Here is a 16,117-nt window from a genome sequence, read left to right as displayed (position 1 = left end):
GGTGAGGTGAGGAGCCTCAGGGGCGGGACGGTGCGAGGAGGGCGCTGCTCTGACACCCGCTGGTGAGCAGAAGGCTGCGGGGGGCTGGGGACGGAGTGAGGCGGCAGGAATCTGCCCAGGTGAGAGCAGGGTTTCCGATCGTTTCTGCTCTGGTCGTACCGCGCCTGAAGCCGAGGGGCAGCGCATCTGCGCGCCTCCATCCCCGCGCCTCAGCCCGGCTGTCTCAGCTGCCCCTTGCTCCCGCCGCGGCTCCCATCACCCGCAGAGCTTTGGGGTTTGCTTCGGTTAATCTTCTTTTCTGGTTGAGCCGTGTAGCTGGTCTCCCAGCAGCTGTGCATACACATAATTAACTGCATAAAATCCCACAACAAATGGCTCTTGCAGAACGCGTCCTGAATGTGTTTTCCGTAGATGGATAATCATAACTTTTCACAGCTGTTTTTTAATTTGCTGTTGTCCTACATGCAATGTAATTATCATAAAGTTGCTGACAATATTAATGCCCTTTTTAATAGTGTATGTTCCTGAGAATTTAATCTTTTTACTCTAATACTTTGTCTTTTTGCTTTTTTTTTTTAACATGGCTTAGTCTGTCCATACAGTGGATACACACATCAGGAAAATGGCTCAGTTGTTGGACAATGTTCAGTTTTTGGAAAAAGTTGGGTAAGGGTAATGTTACAAAATCTTTTTGTGACTTCATAAACAGAAATGAGTAAATGACTGTAGCTTGTATAAACTATGTACTGTGTCCCTTCAAAACTTTTATCATATATCAAATGGAATGTGTAAACAAATGCCATAATATAGAACAGTTCCTACAGAATAAACTTGTGAAGACTTTATGACAATACAGGAATACTGTGGGTGACTAAGTCGTCCCATAAAATTAATTGTTTTGTAGGGTGACCACAAAATTCAGTCTACAGGGTGATCATCCACCATCTCAAGATTTTACTATGCCTCATCTAGGACCAGATAATGGATTGCTGGTAACACATACCAACAAGACACAAGATCAATTGGTAGGCAAGTTTTCCTATTAAATGGGGCAACTAGGAAAGTAACACATACCCACTGCAAATACAGAGTGGGCGATAGACAATTGATATGTTTCCTTACATATATTTGCCTACGTGCACAGACTGTTTGTTAGATATAACTAAAGTAATGAAACTACACATAGTTTCTCTGCAGAGATGATTCAATCTGTGAACAAATCAGGCAAATCAGTAAATGTAGATCCACTACTGATACTGCGTTTTTCTTTAGAAAAGCAGAAGGTAATATATACCCCTTCCAACTCTGTGAGGTGGGTTTTGGAGATGCTTAATTTTTCTAGTAAATCAGTGGGGTGGGGTATTTCTTTTATTTCTTTTATTAAATGCTCCTATTTCTTGTCTTCCTTGAAACTAAGTTCTCCTTCCCCTTCCTTTAGCTCAAAATCTGAGGGTATTCTGAAGCTTTCTTTTACTTGGTATCCCACATCCAAAAGAGCATGCCAGTACCTAAAATTAATGCTGTTCTTGGAGATGCACTGCCTACTAGCAGTCGTCCTGAGGACTTAGATTTTTTTCACATTTGAACAGCACATTTCAATTCTCATACTGCATTTAATTTTATTTGATCTACAGAGAGTACAAGTGAAGAAAATACAGTCTAAAGAGGCACAAACCACAGAAGAATGGCTAAGGAACTACAGTTTAGAATCCTTGAAATTAACATTAGATCATCTGGTAAATGAAGGCAATGTTATTTTGTAAGTGCAACACTACCCTTTCTCTAGTCAGTCCTAATTTGTGTGCAGCTCTGATGCTAATTATGCATCGTGTTCCAGGAATTCAAGAAATGGTATTGAAGAGGTAGAGTTCACAGAAGAGACTGTTACCGACTTTGAGTCCAGACTTTCTGAGTAAGTATCCATCTTGTTTATGATTTTGATGCATAACTGATTCTGTATCCCCATGATTACAGGTACTGCCTTAAATCTTAATTTGTTATCTCTGGGAACTTCATAGTATCTCAGCATTAAATCCTTTCTGCTGAGATTTAGGGTAGGTGATAATTCTATGTCACTTCAGCTGAGGTGGTTTTTTTTTTTTAATTAAGATGCCTATCAACCAGGTTTTGAACTGAAGCAGCTCATTTTAGAAAGGCAGTTAGTGAGTGGTTGGGTTTTCACAGGTAATACTGCATATTTGTTTACTGTAACTTGGATTAGTTTCAAGTCATGGATCTAGTAATGATATGTGGAAGTTACAAGTTTTCTAAGTGGATTTTAAATGTATAAAATCAAGGAAACTTAAATTGAGGAAAAAAATTAATAGATTCAATAATCTGTAGAGTAATCATAATGTTTTTGCTGGTGTTCACAATACTTTCTTAGACTGTTCCTCGGAGTGCTACTACTTCAGCACACCTTGCTGTGTCAGTCATGGATATAGAGAATCTTCAGAAGATTCACCTTCAGTACTTGGTCCCTGTGCTAACTAAACTGTCTGCGAATTTGGTTTTAAAAAGTAGCTTTTGTGTTTCAAAAAAGCAAAAAGCTTCCCCCCACTTTTGAAATATTAATTTAAACTTTCTGTTTGTCAAATTGTAAAAACTATGCACATGGTATTAAAAATAAGTTGGTTGAAGTAAAACACTTTTGGAGGACAGCAAGCACTTTGGCTTACCTCAGGATATACCTGTTTTGAAATGAAATTGTTGCAAGTTGTGCTGCAGTTAGTCCAGCACTTCGGTGAGAGTGCTGCCTTTCAGTCACAAGGTTCTGTTTCCTGAGTATCCTAAGCAATAGCGTAGTTTGTATTAAATACATCTCCTGACAATAACCTGTGTGTGATGAACTAAACTCATTTTTGCCTGAGCTGCTGTTGTTCACACAAGTGGTGAATAGCCCTCTCCTCTCTCTGAAGAGAATAAGCCAGTAACTTATTAGAAAACATTTCAGTGATCCAGTTTTCCAGACAGGTACATATCTAATCAGTGAGACAGCTTTAGGGAAAGGAGTATTTAAATGGTTAGCCCTGCAACCACCAGTTGTATGACAACACTGAAAACAGTTTTAAAAAGTAATTTTGCATCTGTGAAAAAAAGGATGATGAAGACAAATGGTTGAATGTTATGTTGACGCCCAGTGCAAGAGAATGTCTTGGCTAAATGTGTGCTATGCCTTTTGGCAGAGTGATTGAACTTTACCAGCAGCGAATTCAGTGGCTGTTGCAGGACAGCAGAAAGGTAACTTTAACTTTGCAGTATATTTTTAGAATAGAACTGTATATGGTATTAAAGAATAAATTAACTTTTGAATACTATTGAAAAGTGGCTTCAAGAAAGCTTATTTACTGTGAGTTACACATGTGCAGTGATATTTATCTTGACAATGGATTGGTGTCCTTAATCTTTCACTGGTATGTGGTTTTCTGCTTTCTTGATCCAGTCTTTTTCTTTCTCTTAGCAGTCTTAATCATACGGACCCCTCAGCGCCATTTAAATGGGAGCAGCCAATGCTGAGCTTAAACTCTGACTGGAGTGGAGCCGTTTTATAATCCATTGTGCCCTCTCTTGCACAGCTGGTTAATTGCTTACTGTGCCTAGTGGTGCTAATGGGAAAGGGACATAATTCCCTCTCGAAGGGGACAGAGAAAGAAGCAGCATTCCAAAATCTAGCTTCCACAAAGTTGCTTGATTTAACCTGAAGGAGATGCTGTAGACAAAGTGATTTTTTATCCTCGCAAACAGTGAATAGGTTATCTTCAGAAGGAGGGAGTATGACTCACTGGCAAGGATAAACTGGGAGATAGTAGTCCTCTTTCCCCTTTGGCTTTGTTACTGTGTCATTGTTATGCTAAAAAGCTTAAAGTTAAAATAAATACCTAATATTTGATTTTAAAAAGGTGTTGTACAGATTAAACTAACATTTGTAAACTTTAGTATTTACAATGACTTTTTCTCTTTTAAGGTGTTTGGCCTTATAAAAGGAACCAAAGTTGGACTTGTGGTTGATGTGTCTCATGTGAGTTACAGACCTAGACTACTGGATTTTCAGAAGGACCTTTTGGTAAGTAATAATCAAGCAGACTCTGGCACTTCTAACAGTAGTAATCAAGGTTTTGTGTAACTGCAAGCCAGGAACTAAGTAGAAAAAAATCTGCTTAAATTCATAATATACAATAAAATAGAAGTTTTCTGTTGTAGAAAAGTATGTTTTAATGTATTTGAAAGTGTAGTCTTTGTTAATGTCTAAATCCAAACAAACTCCAGTGTGTACTATAATAATAATACTTTCCTTATGAATATCTGGAAGTTTCTCAATTCTTATACCAGCATTCTCTATGGAATAAACTTGCCTAACAGAAACAGCTGTAAGAGCTAGAACCAAGTTGTACGTAGTAAATACAGTTTTCTTACGCCTTTATGTTTTGTAACAACAAGGCACACTTCACAATTTCGGTGGGAACTTTGGTGAGTTAATCACTTCTTGAAGTCCCAAAAGAAACTCATCCTTTATTGTGCTTTTTTATTTTTATAAAACTTTAGCAGTAAGGAAGGAAGGTACAAAGTAGCTAGTTTACTGTCTAACTTTGAAACTTTGTACAATTTCATTTCCTGCATTCAGGAATTATTTAACATCAGTTTGTATTATCTGCATGTTTAATTTGTGTATTTTAGATAAAACTCCTTCAGGAGTTTTTCCACACAGTCTGGTTTGCTTACCCTTACTACCTGAACTATTGTTTAGCCCTATCCATGAATAAGTGTTAAACGTTTTTTAGTAATTGCTTGGTGGGTGAATATATGCCCATTATAGATCAGTATGTTGTTTCATGTGTTTGTCAACTGAAGAGAAAAACTGATGCCAGTGCAACAGATTTTCTCTGCCTCCTGCCCCATTAACAAACTGGCTGGATTACCGTAGGTTTGCAGGTGTTGTCTCTGTACTCCTCACCAAACATTTGAATCTGTATGACTTTTTCTTGGAAGCTTTTCTGTGTGGTAGCTGAAAATATTACTGTCAACTATTTTTAGGAAATCACTATTTTTAGTCTTTTACATAATACCCTTCTAGAAGCAGTATGGATAGTAATGCATTAACATTTTTTATTTATTAGTGCTTAATAGATGAACAACTGTGTTATAAGAAGCAACTATACTGCCTCTCATTCAGTACAGAAATTTTGCCTCTGTGGGAGAGTCCAAAAACCATCAATGTTCATGTGTAAGTAAGTTCATTTCTCTGAAAAATAAGGGATTTTCAAACAAGGTCTCCATTTAATTAGAGCAATCTCATAGATAATAAATAGTGTTTTTCAGCTTGTGCCTGCCATGATTTGTAAGAGCGAAAAAAGCAATGAATTTTAAGTGTAGTCAGTGATTTCAAGCTGGCTGTTCATGCATAAAATATCCTAGCAGCTCCTGTGGTTTGTAGTAATCTTCATGATCTATCTTATTTAACAGCTTCATGTTAAGTGTACATATTCCTTTTTCTTTTTTTCCTCCCTAGGCTACATGAAGCAAGACAGTGGATACAACAGCTGGAGCCTGGTCGAGGCTGCAATTTGCTGAAAGCCTTAAAACATGTCCTTACGATGAAAGAACTGAATTCACTGGTTCTTATTGTAGGAAGCTGGTAAATTTGTTATCCGTCCTAACAGCCAGCTTTAACTTGGATACAGAATTGGTACAAGAATCTGAACTTCACACAAAAATAAACAGAAAATTTACAATACAAGTTTTATGTATTTTTAGTTCATACCACTGAACTCCTTTATTTCTTCCCTTTTTCACTATTTATAAATCTTCTCTTTTCTGATACAAAGCTACATTTTTTGTTTGCAGATCAGTTACCACAGTAATCCATTTGGAGTCTGCTAGCTCTAATATTACAATAAAAATCCTTCATCATCATTAAGTATGTTGATGAAAGGGTCCACACCTCTGGGAAGACTAGATGAAGAGTTAGATTTTGCAGTAAAATAGTATTAAGCTTTCACAGATATTTTTCTCTCTGTGATCTTAGTGCTGATGGAAAACTTAAAATATCTAATGAAATAAATGAAACCAGACTGAGATTAGACAATTATGGACTTAAATTCTGCAGTTCTCCTGTCATAATTTGAAATTTTGCAGTACTGGAGTCAGGATTATAAGAAAAAGGCTACAGTAAGGATTCTGGGAGTGTTACCATACTCCTAGTTTACTCATTGTATTTATTTTAAATATGCAAAAAAGATGGTGTCAGCTTGCCAAGCTTGATATTTAGGGTGATCCACAAGCTGTTATGAACTTAAATAGAATCTTAGTGCTTTTATTATCATTTAAGTTTTCAGAACAGAGCAAAAACCCAGTAGTGGTACCTCAGTAATTTTTGAAAGAGGGAGAGGAGGTCAAGTTATGCTAAATGACTGGATTACATTCCCATGATTTGTTATTTCTTTCCCACTTAGTTTTCTTCTCTATCTTCTTCAGTATAACCTTTTCCACCATTTGATTACTAACATTGTTAATATTTTTTTTTCCTCATTTATTTATTTTTATCAGCCCTGATCAGTCTTTGGAAATATTGTCTGACTATGCTCAGCAGTGTATGCTGGGGAGAAAACTGCAGACTCATGCTGTTACATATGATTGCAGCAATCCTACTTCTCTTGTAAGTAGTTGTGTTAGTACTTTCTTCCTTAAATGTCCTGTCATTTGTTTCCTATTCAGCTGCAATATCTTCTCTCATTAACTTGTGGGGAAGCCAACCTGTTTATTAAAGAGTTATTGATCTAGAGTTGTATTTTCTTTAGAGCAGATCTGCACACATGAAAAAAATTGTTTGGAGCATTCATCTTGGTTTATACCAAAGCCAGAAGTGGCAACTAAGTGGTGTTGACAGGCTTGGCAGCTAGAGGGTAGCAGTTATTTCCAGATAGTCATCCTGTGTGTTTACAGAGAAGACTTTGGGGCAAAGAGTTCTTTTGCAGGTGAAAGCAGAAACATAGGGGACTTCAGGTGGGCAATATTGCAGTAAGGACAAATGGGTAGGGAGAGGGATCAGAGTAGAAAGGCAGAGACTTGGGAGTGAGTTCATATGATTATGGCAGTCTCTGGGATAGCAGTATTTTTGTATGGAACAGTATCAGTGCAAGACCTAGCAGCCTTGCTCAGGTTGGTGTTGATCATGAGCAATAGGTTGGATGTTAGCAGTGGCTGCCTGAAGGAAGAGGAGGGCAGAAGGGTAAGCAGTTACTTTTGATTAGCTTCTGCATAGAAACTTGGGTGTAGATGTTGAGTGCTTGTTTAAACTTATCCCTAAGGCATGTAGTAACTTAAGTGTCAGAGAGGACGTGGTTGAAATCCTGGTTTGAAAAGAAAACTGGATGCAACAAGAGTATTGCAGTTGTGGGGAAGAGGATTGCAATGATAGATGGTAGGAGGAAAGGAGATGGGAGAAGTGAAAAAAGCAGCGAAGGATTTGACGTAATTGTGGGCAGGGGAAGGGTAGCCTAATATTTATACTTGTAGACTTGGGTTATATGCCTTTGATCTGACTAGCACCAGTCTGCCTTCAAAGGAAAAGGAAGTGACTGGCATTTTAACACAAGGGGAATCAACTTGACCCTTATTGTCTATTTTGTAAATTTCTTTACTGAGTTAATTTTTCAGCCATATTAAAATAAGACTGGTAAGAAAACAATGGAAACATAATTACTTTGGCTTTCTCACTACATCTGCATCAAAAATTCTTTCTCTGTCTCTAATTGATAATTGAATGCCAACAACCCTTGTAATCAAAAGAGACTACCAAATCAAAGTAACTATTTTTCTTCCTATTTATATATGTAGGCAGTTCTAAAGAATCTTGCAGAATCTGTAGGAGGCCGTTATCATTGCTACTCTTCAAAGGGAGAGGTAGGTGACAGCTTAAGAGGCAAAGCGTTTTTCTCTCTTTTTGATAATTCTTCACTTCTAGAAGGTAAACTAATTATCAGCTGAGTAGAAGTTTATAGCAAAAGCTGGTGCTCAAAGTCTCTGTCATAGAAGTGCTGAGAATGTAGTCCATAAACGTGTGGTTAATTCTTTCTTCAACTGAGAATGCTTTCCAAAAAGTACAATAAATTTTGCATACACTGTTCACTGACTTAAAGCAGATGAATAGGATAAAAGCAGTGGCTTATTGTAGACTGATTCAAAATAATAAAATAATACCTTGTTTATAAAATGATGAATAACTTACATGCAGTGCACTAGATACATTTACACTCAATTCTGCTATGCCAGGCAGTCTTGTATCGATGTATGCACATCAAAGTAAGAAAGCTGTGTTTGGTTGGTATTTGAATAGTAGTTAACTTATTTTTCCCCCTTTGTTTTTATAAATACAGAATTTTGATAGCAGTGATGTTCATCTGCTACTTCAGGAGTCCCAGAAGGCTAGGGACCTACTCAAGAGCATCAAACAGACTTTTCAAAGAAGAATTGATGGCTCACTTATTGGTACAATAGCAGATGTATGTATCTTTTTATTTTCAGATGTACTTTGAAGTATCAGCAATAGAAGTTGTTTGTGTTCACAGTATGAAAAAAAATATATGATTAATCAGGTGTGTTGATAAGTGAACTTTGAATATTATGTACTGGCCATCCATTGTAAGAGCAAATTAAGACCAAAACCAGTAGAGGAGACATTTTGCTAGACGTCCTCCAAAATGCAGCAAGATTTTAAAACCAACCAAAATGCGATGAAGAGAATGTTGTACCATGATCATAATGGAAATCTAAGAGAATTGCTAGCCTAGCTGTGTGCATCATCATTTAAATGAAGTTCCAATAGTCCTTTAAATTGGTTAAAAGATACTTACTCCTACCTGATTAAGGTGGACACTTAAAAAAGTTGCAAAATCACAAGGGTTTGTCTAGATCCATTACTAGTGTTAAAGTTAGGAAGCTACAGTCTGTCTATTAGCTGCCTCTGTGTTGGTCCTGTCTTATCATTAGGATTTTGCACCATTTGTTCTGTAACAATTGTCTTGTTAATGTTTCTAATTTTATGCCTTATCTGACCAACATGCCAGGGCTTCTTGCCTTGTTTGTCTTTTCTCCAGTAAAGTAACTTCTGAGTGCTCTTGATGAAATATGGATCAGGAAGAAGAATCTGCTCTGATTTTGCTTGTTGAAATCCCAGCACTTTGGTGAACATATGTAAAACTGATATTCCATGCTGGATATTCTGGATTAAGGGTATAAAAAAAATATTCTAAAACTTGCAAGAGTTTTTCTTAAAATCTGTTTTAGGTTTCCACAGAATTTGCAAATACACTATCTTCCAACTTCTTACCAAGGTCTCCAAAGCATGAAGGACCATTAGTTATTCAAACACCATGTGTCCTTGCCAGAACCTCAACAGATTGGTTAAAGACAAATGGATTGAAAGGTAGCATAGAAAGAAAAGCTTAACAGGTATGAAACATAGATTAAAGACAGAGCATGTATTTTATTTAATTTCTTTGTTCCTTGCTATAGCTAAGAAGTTAAACCTTTATCAAGTTTTGGCTCCCAATGCTTTCTCTCCTGTGGAAGAATTTGTACCTATCCTTAAAAAAACAGTATCATCATCTCTACTTGAGGTAAGTGATGGGGACCCTTTCTTTTTCTTTGGGTTTTTGGTTTTCATTTGTTTGGGGGTTTTTTTATGGCTACATTTTTCTAATTAAAATCAGTACTTTATAAGTTAGTGAAATTCTACAGGCTTTAACTGAAATTTGAGTTGTGGATTCAAATTGGATACATCTGCGATTCTTAAGAATGATTCAGGGAGGGATTCCATGTTAGTGTAGCTTGTGTAGGCTGCAGTAAACACATAACTGTATTATTGATCCTCCTAGAGAGTGATGATGCAGTTTGAATGGTACGATGGAACTGTGAAAAATATCCACATTGACCTGCCAGTATTATACAACTATCAGGTGAGTTGTCTGTAGTGATGGGGCCTTGTCAGGGCTACATTAACATCTAATTATTCCACATTAGTTGTCCTGTTATATAAGGACTGCAGGGATTCATGAGCAGACAGCTGTCCTTCTAAGTCTGCAGTGATCCGGTCAGACTTGGGAGCCAGACTCTTACGGTGGTGAGGAAGGAGCCCAAGTAAGAGAAAGAGTCCATCAGTGCTGCTCATAAATACAGCAGTGTGTATTTTGGGATCTGTGTGTAAGAATGGATTTACATTATTTTGCACACATATGTATAAATCCTGTAACCTGTACATTGAATGAATACAACACAACAGAGTGCTCCTGCTTGCTTTAACAGAACTGTCCCGTTTCATCTTGGTTTTGGTTTAACCATTAAAAAAAAAGTTTTATATTTTGTTTTACCTCTTTGAAAGTCAAAGAAGTTTTATGAAGAAGAATGTCTAATTGTTATCTGGACCAAGAAAGGCTTAAGGCATAGCAGGAACATTCTAGGAAGTAGTGTAGGAGCAAGCTTGGGTTATTGTTGCATGACTTGAAAGATGTTATGTGATATGAAAGTATGTGCAAAGGCATATAACACAGCAGCAAACCAGAGCCTCTTCCTGTCAGAGCAACTTAGTCCCTCAGGTATGTCAGAAAGAGAGTCAAGGCAAGGGATTATGGCTTTATTTCTGAGTTCAACATCCTTTTCTAGCTTGATTTACCCTCATACACATAATGTATACATATGCTCGCAAAGGTCATGTTCTATAGAGTTTGGACAAATTGCCTTAATGTCTTCAAATTGATATTGTGTTAAAGAATGCTGTGTGTTTGAAAATATTGTGTTTATTTTAAATGATGTATTTTGTTGTGAGCACTGCCTAAAAATGCTACTGAAGAAATAGTAAGCTTGTAAAAACTGTATTTTTGAAACTTTTTTTTCCTTTTTTAATATGCCTGCCCAGTATTTTGCGACATGCTAACAAGGGGAAACGTGAAGAGGATAGTTTAGACCTTTAGATCCCTCGTTGCTTTTTTATCATCGTATGTTTTGTCTTATGGACTGTAGTCTCTTACCTTTACTAAGAATGAAATGCTGCTGTTAAAATGAATGAAACTCATTAACTTTTTCATTACTATGCTGTCATGTTACTTCTGTATTAAGCATGTTGCAATAAAAGACTTTATTTAACTTTTTTTTTTAACTTAAATTTTCTATATTTTATCCACAGAAACTCCTTGCTAAAACAGTAAGAACCTATGAGAAACGAATTGACTGGCTGTCTGTTGCTAGCAGAAGAATATGGGGAACCGTTTGTGAAAGGAGGTATCGTACTTTGATAGCCCCTTTTTTGTGTATTGCTGATAGTTTTTATTTGCCAGCCTTTGCTTTTTGTGTAAGTCAGCACCAAGGAATACAGGGCAGAAAATAGTCAGATGTAGAGACAACAGTTGCAGATGTGACCAGTGTAAGCAATCAACTTTTGTAAACAGGTATTGATATTCAGCTTTTTTTAATGATCCAGTGAATTTACTGAATCCAGTGATCATCAGTCAACGCAAAAGTACAATTTCCTTGAGACAGGATAAGACTCTTAAATTTGAGTTATCTAGCAAGTAAGCCTTTGGGAAATGTTCTGTCTTAAATCACACAGAAACAGAACCTGATGTTTCTGGGCGAAGGTAGTGTTTACAGTCAGCCTTCCAAGCAGATGCTATTACTATTTATGCCTACAGTTTTTCTTCACAGTCTCTCATGGGTTCTTATCAGAAGATGAGATTTGACCTACCAAATACCATCTGCCTTCACCACATGTTGAAGTGCATTCTAGTGCCAGATGCTAAATGTCAGTGTAAATACACTCAAAACCTAAGATATTTTTCCCTGCATGAGGTTTGAGATCTTTATCTGATTATGTGTTTGAGGATGATGTTGATTTGCATTGTGTCAGAGGCCTTACCCAACCTCAGTTGCCCATTGAATTGGCCATACTGAAGAAGGTCATCATTAACACTTTTTCTCAAAATGAGTAACGTGCCAGATAACATCAGCCAGTCCATACCTGAGCAACCAGTCTGTCACTGACTTTCTGGGAGAAGGCTTACCATTTATCTTTGGAGTAATATTACATATGTTCCTGGAATGATGGCTGGGGAAAGGACAGTGAACTGTCCAACAATTCTTCTCATTGGATGACATCCACACATTTCAGGCATGTTTTGGATATTCAAGTACAGAGAAGAAAGATGACCTGTTTAGGCTTCAACAGCCTTTATGGCACTACATATCAGTGTATAGCTTAAGAAAAATAGAATTATCCATTCTTTTTACTATTTTTTAAAATCTCACCTTATGCTTTGCAGATTCCTTTTTTTAAATATAGACTCAGTATTTATACATTCTGATACAGAGCTCGAAGATACTTTCCCTGGCAAGTCAGAGTACAGTGAAGATAGGAATGTGTAATTAAATAAGACTTTTTTCTTTTTTTTTTAATGAATAACATATTTCTTTTATAGGGTGGTTATACTTGTTGATATATCAGTGACAAACTCTATGTACATAATCCATATCCAACATTCTTTGCGACTTTTACTTGAGGAACAAATGTCAAATAAGGATTACTTCAATATCATAGCGTAAGCAACTATTTAAGATTCTTTTAAAACAACATTGCAATGGAAGAAGTATACCAAGAGATTGTAGTTACTGATGTTAGTACTGTAGTTACTTTAATTGTATTTAATGTTTTATGATTAAGTAATTGCAAGAGTAGCACTGATTTGTCATTATTGGATAAGTGTATGGATCGGATGTACGGAGACCAGATTAATAATTAAAAATCACTGGTTTGGGTGATGCTCACTGGAACTGATTGCATCATACCTGTAACAAATTCTCATCCTGCTGTATTGTTCATAACAGTATTAACTCACGTCAGAAACTTTTGCTGGAGGAGGATTTTGGTGTTTCAGGTAATGTAACGGAGAACACCCTTTAAATTTTAAAGTAACTCAAATACTTTTTAATATGGAATAGTACTAAAATTCGGTACTCAGCACTGGTGTCAGAAACATATGGCACAGCTGCTGAACAGCAGTTGGGCAGGTTTCTGACTGCCAGGTAAAAGCAAGAGACAGCAGCTTGTGGAATTCCAAACCTGGTGGAGAACAAAGCCCTTACCTGACAGGAGAGATACAGGCAGCACCTGAGGGTTGGGGTTTTTCTGTCACAATCTCTCTGCTGAGCTTTTACCAGCTCACTTAGGGTCCTGTTCAGGAAAGAAAAATGTGGTCCGGCCCGCTACCTTGAAAATCTAACAACCCTTGAGTGATGGATAAGTGTGAATAATTAAATGGTTTGAAATAAAAAATAGTTAGCATCAGGCAATTTTATGTCTGCGGTACCCTAAATGAGATTTTCCTTTTTTAATGAGTTTATTCTTATCTTTTTGCTTGTTCTAAAGCATAATTTGAAAATTAATTGCTCTTATCTTTCTGTGAAAGATTTGGGAGTGATGTTACGCCTTGGCAGCTGGAACTGGTTCCTTCCCAACCAGAAAACTTACAAAATGCTTGGAGGTGGGAACAAATAATTTTCCTATATATCTGAATTAAGTGATCGTAGGTACCATGAAGCAGATAAAACAGAGATACAGATTTAAACGGCGTTATGAACAGTTTAGAAAATTGAGAAGTTTATCATATTACAAAAGTAGATTGCCATCAACTGTTCTACACTGATTGTTCGTGATGGCTTGTTGTGAAAACAGCATTATAAAATTTAATATCTCTTAGTGACTTTGTATTTCATGTGTATGTGTAAGAAACGCACAGGTTACATGAAGAATTGAAAACTTCAGATTCAGCTGGGATGTGAAAGCTAAACAATTATGTTTTCCCCACATACACTGGAAACAAATCCCATATTTCTGTTTGTGGAATCATACCCTCAGCAGTTTCATTATACCTCTGTGATTTCATTTATATTCCTGTAAATTCTATTATTTTACAGTTCTTCCACATAGAATTAAGAGAGAATGCTTTCATTTCCATGCTCTGAATCTTACCTTAAAGACTAGTTTGCCATGGTGGCAATACAGAAACTAGAACAAATAATGTGGGTCATTATATAATCTGGTTATGCTCTTTGTCATTGTAAAAAATTTTAGACTCCAGTTCAGTGTTATTTAAGATTTTTAGTTCTCTTTATTGTCTTAAGCAGAAACAAAAGCTTTTGGTGCTTCATTCTTTGAACTGTAAACATCTCTTTTCAGGTGGGTGTTGAGCTTGCAGTGCAAAGGGAGTAGAAATTTCATGAGTGCATTCAGGAGAGCTGTGGAAGTAGACTTCAAAGACAGAGATAAACACAAGTCACAAGGAATTTATCTGCTGACTACTGGAGTACCTGATCAGGAAACAGTAAGTATCATCACAGGTTTTGCAACTCTTCTGTAAGTTGCTATCAGAATTAATCCCAACTTTTTCTCGCGCCTTTTTTTTTTTTGGCTTGTCATCATCTCTTGTTAGCAGAATACTTCTTTACATAGCTGTCAGGATCTCAAACTTCCATTCCTGCATTCACTATTTATGTGTTGGAGGTAGCAACTATTAATAATATGTGAATCGTAGAAACTTCAAGAGGTGTTTTTAGGATTCCATTCCCACTCCAGCTCCTGTGTCATTTCACTGCAAATTGCTGAGTTTGAACAAACCAGCTCTGATATTATATCATTTTCTTATAACTCAAGGGAACAAAGCCACAGATCATTTTACAGTGGAACTCCACAGGACACTAGTAGAGACAACTCCTATTTTTAATAACTGTAATCCATTGCTTGGATATATGTTTGTGGTGCATGTGCTCTGTGGCTGTTAAGCCACCTGTGCAGCCTTGAGTTTCTGAACATAGTGTAATCCAACTGGAGTAACCATGCATGTACAGTAGGATGTCTCTTGCTTTTGTCACCAAACTTCTGGAAATTCTGGGCAAACCTAAGAAATCATTAAAAAACCCCATGGGTAACAAGAAGATGCAGAGTGCATACAAAAAGCCAAATGGATAGTTCCATCCCTACGTCTCTGCTTCAGTGCACGGCTCCTTGAAGTCCATGACACGTGTCTTTGATTCTCATAGCTACCCCATCTCACTCTTGGCTGCAGTAATGCTGTTGCTGTTGTCACTAGTAATAGTGACAGTTCTTGTGTGTGTGCATGATTTAAGGAGGCGTTCAGCTACTCGAGGTGTGTTCCTGTACTGAATTGCTCAGGTTGGGAGTATTTGTACATCAGTTCAGGAACCAGTGGACTAGATGGAAGCTCTTCTGAGGAAGAGGATTGCTACTGATTTTCTTTTTGTTCTTTTTTCCCCCACAGCACACAGTCAGCGCTTATGTGGCTGAGGTTTGCAGAGGTTTTGATTTGCAGCTCCATGTCTGTCTGTTCAGTGTAACGGAGGACATGGACTCCAGTGGGATTATTCCAGCCCGCTATGCTAACCCAACCGAAACTGCCATGGCTTTTAAAGAAATTGTGCAGGCAGCCAGAGGGAGATTTCATTGGTTTGGAGAAGCAGGTGTGTGAAAAGTCAGCACATACTTCTTTTCCATTAATGAAATAATATTTATTAGTGCTTTTTCCTCCCAAATCAAGTAGTTTACTTTTTTAGGATGTGATAATGCTATACTAGCAGCGATATACACAGAGGTCCTAGTTTGATTGAGGCTTTCAATTGTATTGCAGAATATTATAATGCAGCCATATTGCAGGAATTTGATTTTTTTTTTCTCTTTGAATTCACTGTTTTCTGCTAGATATTTTAAAGATGTGCATTTAAAATATAGTTACTAATGTGGTATGTCCAGACTGCCTGGCTTACAGCAAACAAAGGCTTTTTGATTCTTTTCATTGATATTTGGCAAATTGTTGTGCACTTTAAAAAAAGACATATTTTGTACACTTAAAAAACTCACACTGATTAGCATATATTTGATTATCAGGTATTTTTGAAAGTGATGATATCACAGTTATTGTGTCTGAAATTGAAAAAGCAAACAACTACTCCCAAAAGGTATGAATTATATTTATCTTTTTAAGTTATGTGTTTCTTTCTCACAAAAATATTCAGCAGTGTTTGTTCAGCTGACAATGCAAAATGAAAATCCTTGTAAGAT

At 36.9% G+C, this 16,117-nt stretch overlaps 1 protein-coding gene across 1 annotated transcript in view; it reads left to right on the top strand.

Moving 5' to 3' along the window:
• The first annotated feature begins 959 nt into the window (after nt 1-959).
• Nucleotides 960-16,117, top strand: part of VWA3A (von Willebrand factor A domain containing 3A) — a 29,741-nt gene continuing 14,583 nt past the window's right edge. Inside the window, exons 1-19 of the mRNA XM_029083575.1 lie at nt 960-1,025; nt 1,635-1,759; nt 1,838-1,912; nt 3,186-3,240; nt 3,965-4,063; nt 5,115-5,221; nt 5,507-5,632; nt 6,544-6,652; nt 7,834-7,899; nt 8,373-8,498; nt 9,283-9,421; nt 9,511-9,614; nt 9,873-9,953; nt 11,177-11,271; nt 12,465-12,584; nt 13,452-13,526; nt 14,222-14,366; nt 15,321-15,519; nt 15,944-16,014. Of these exons, the coding sequence (XP_028939408.1) occupies nt 960-1,025; nt 1,635-1,759; nt 1,838-1,912; nt 3,186-3,240; nt 3,965-4,063; nt 5,115-5,221; nt 5,507-5,632; nt 6,544-6,652; nt 7,834-7,899; nt 8,373-8,498; nt 9,283-9,421; nt 9,511-9,614; nt 9,873-9,953; nt 11,177-11,271; nt 12,465-12,584; nt 13,452-13,526; nt 14,222-14,366; nt 15,321-15,519; nt 15,944-16,014 (1,983 nt within the window). The remainder of the gene's footprint in view (nt 1,026-1,634; nt 1,760-1,837; nt 1,913-3,185; nt 3,241-3,964; nt 4,064-5,114; nt 5,222-5,506; nt 5,633-6,543; nt 6,653-7,833; nt 7,900-8,372; nt 8,499-9,282; nt 9,422-9,510; nt 9,615-9,872; nt 9,954-11,176; nt 11,272-12,464; nt 12,585-13,451; nt 13,527-14,221; nt 14,367-15,320; nt 15,520-15,943; nt 16,015-16,117) is intronic.

The sequence above is a fragment of the Antrostomus carolinensis genome, unplaced genomic scaffold (assembly GCF_000700745.2).
Source record: "Antrostomus carolinensis isolate BGI_N321 unplaced genomic scaffold, ASM70074v2 scaffold28912, whole genome shotgun sequence".
NCBI classification, from domain to species: Eukaryota; Metazoa; Chordata; class Aves; order Caprimulgiformes; family Caprimulgidae; genus Antrostomus; species Antrostomus carolinensis.
The sequence above is the reverse complement of the archived record's forward strand: the minus strand, read 5'-3'. Positions and strand labels throughout refer to the sequence as shown.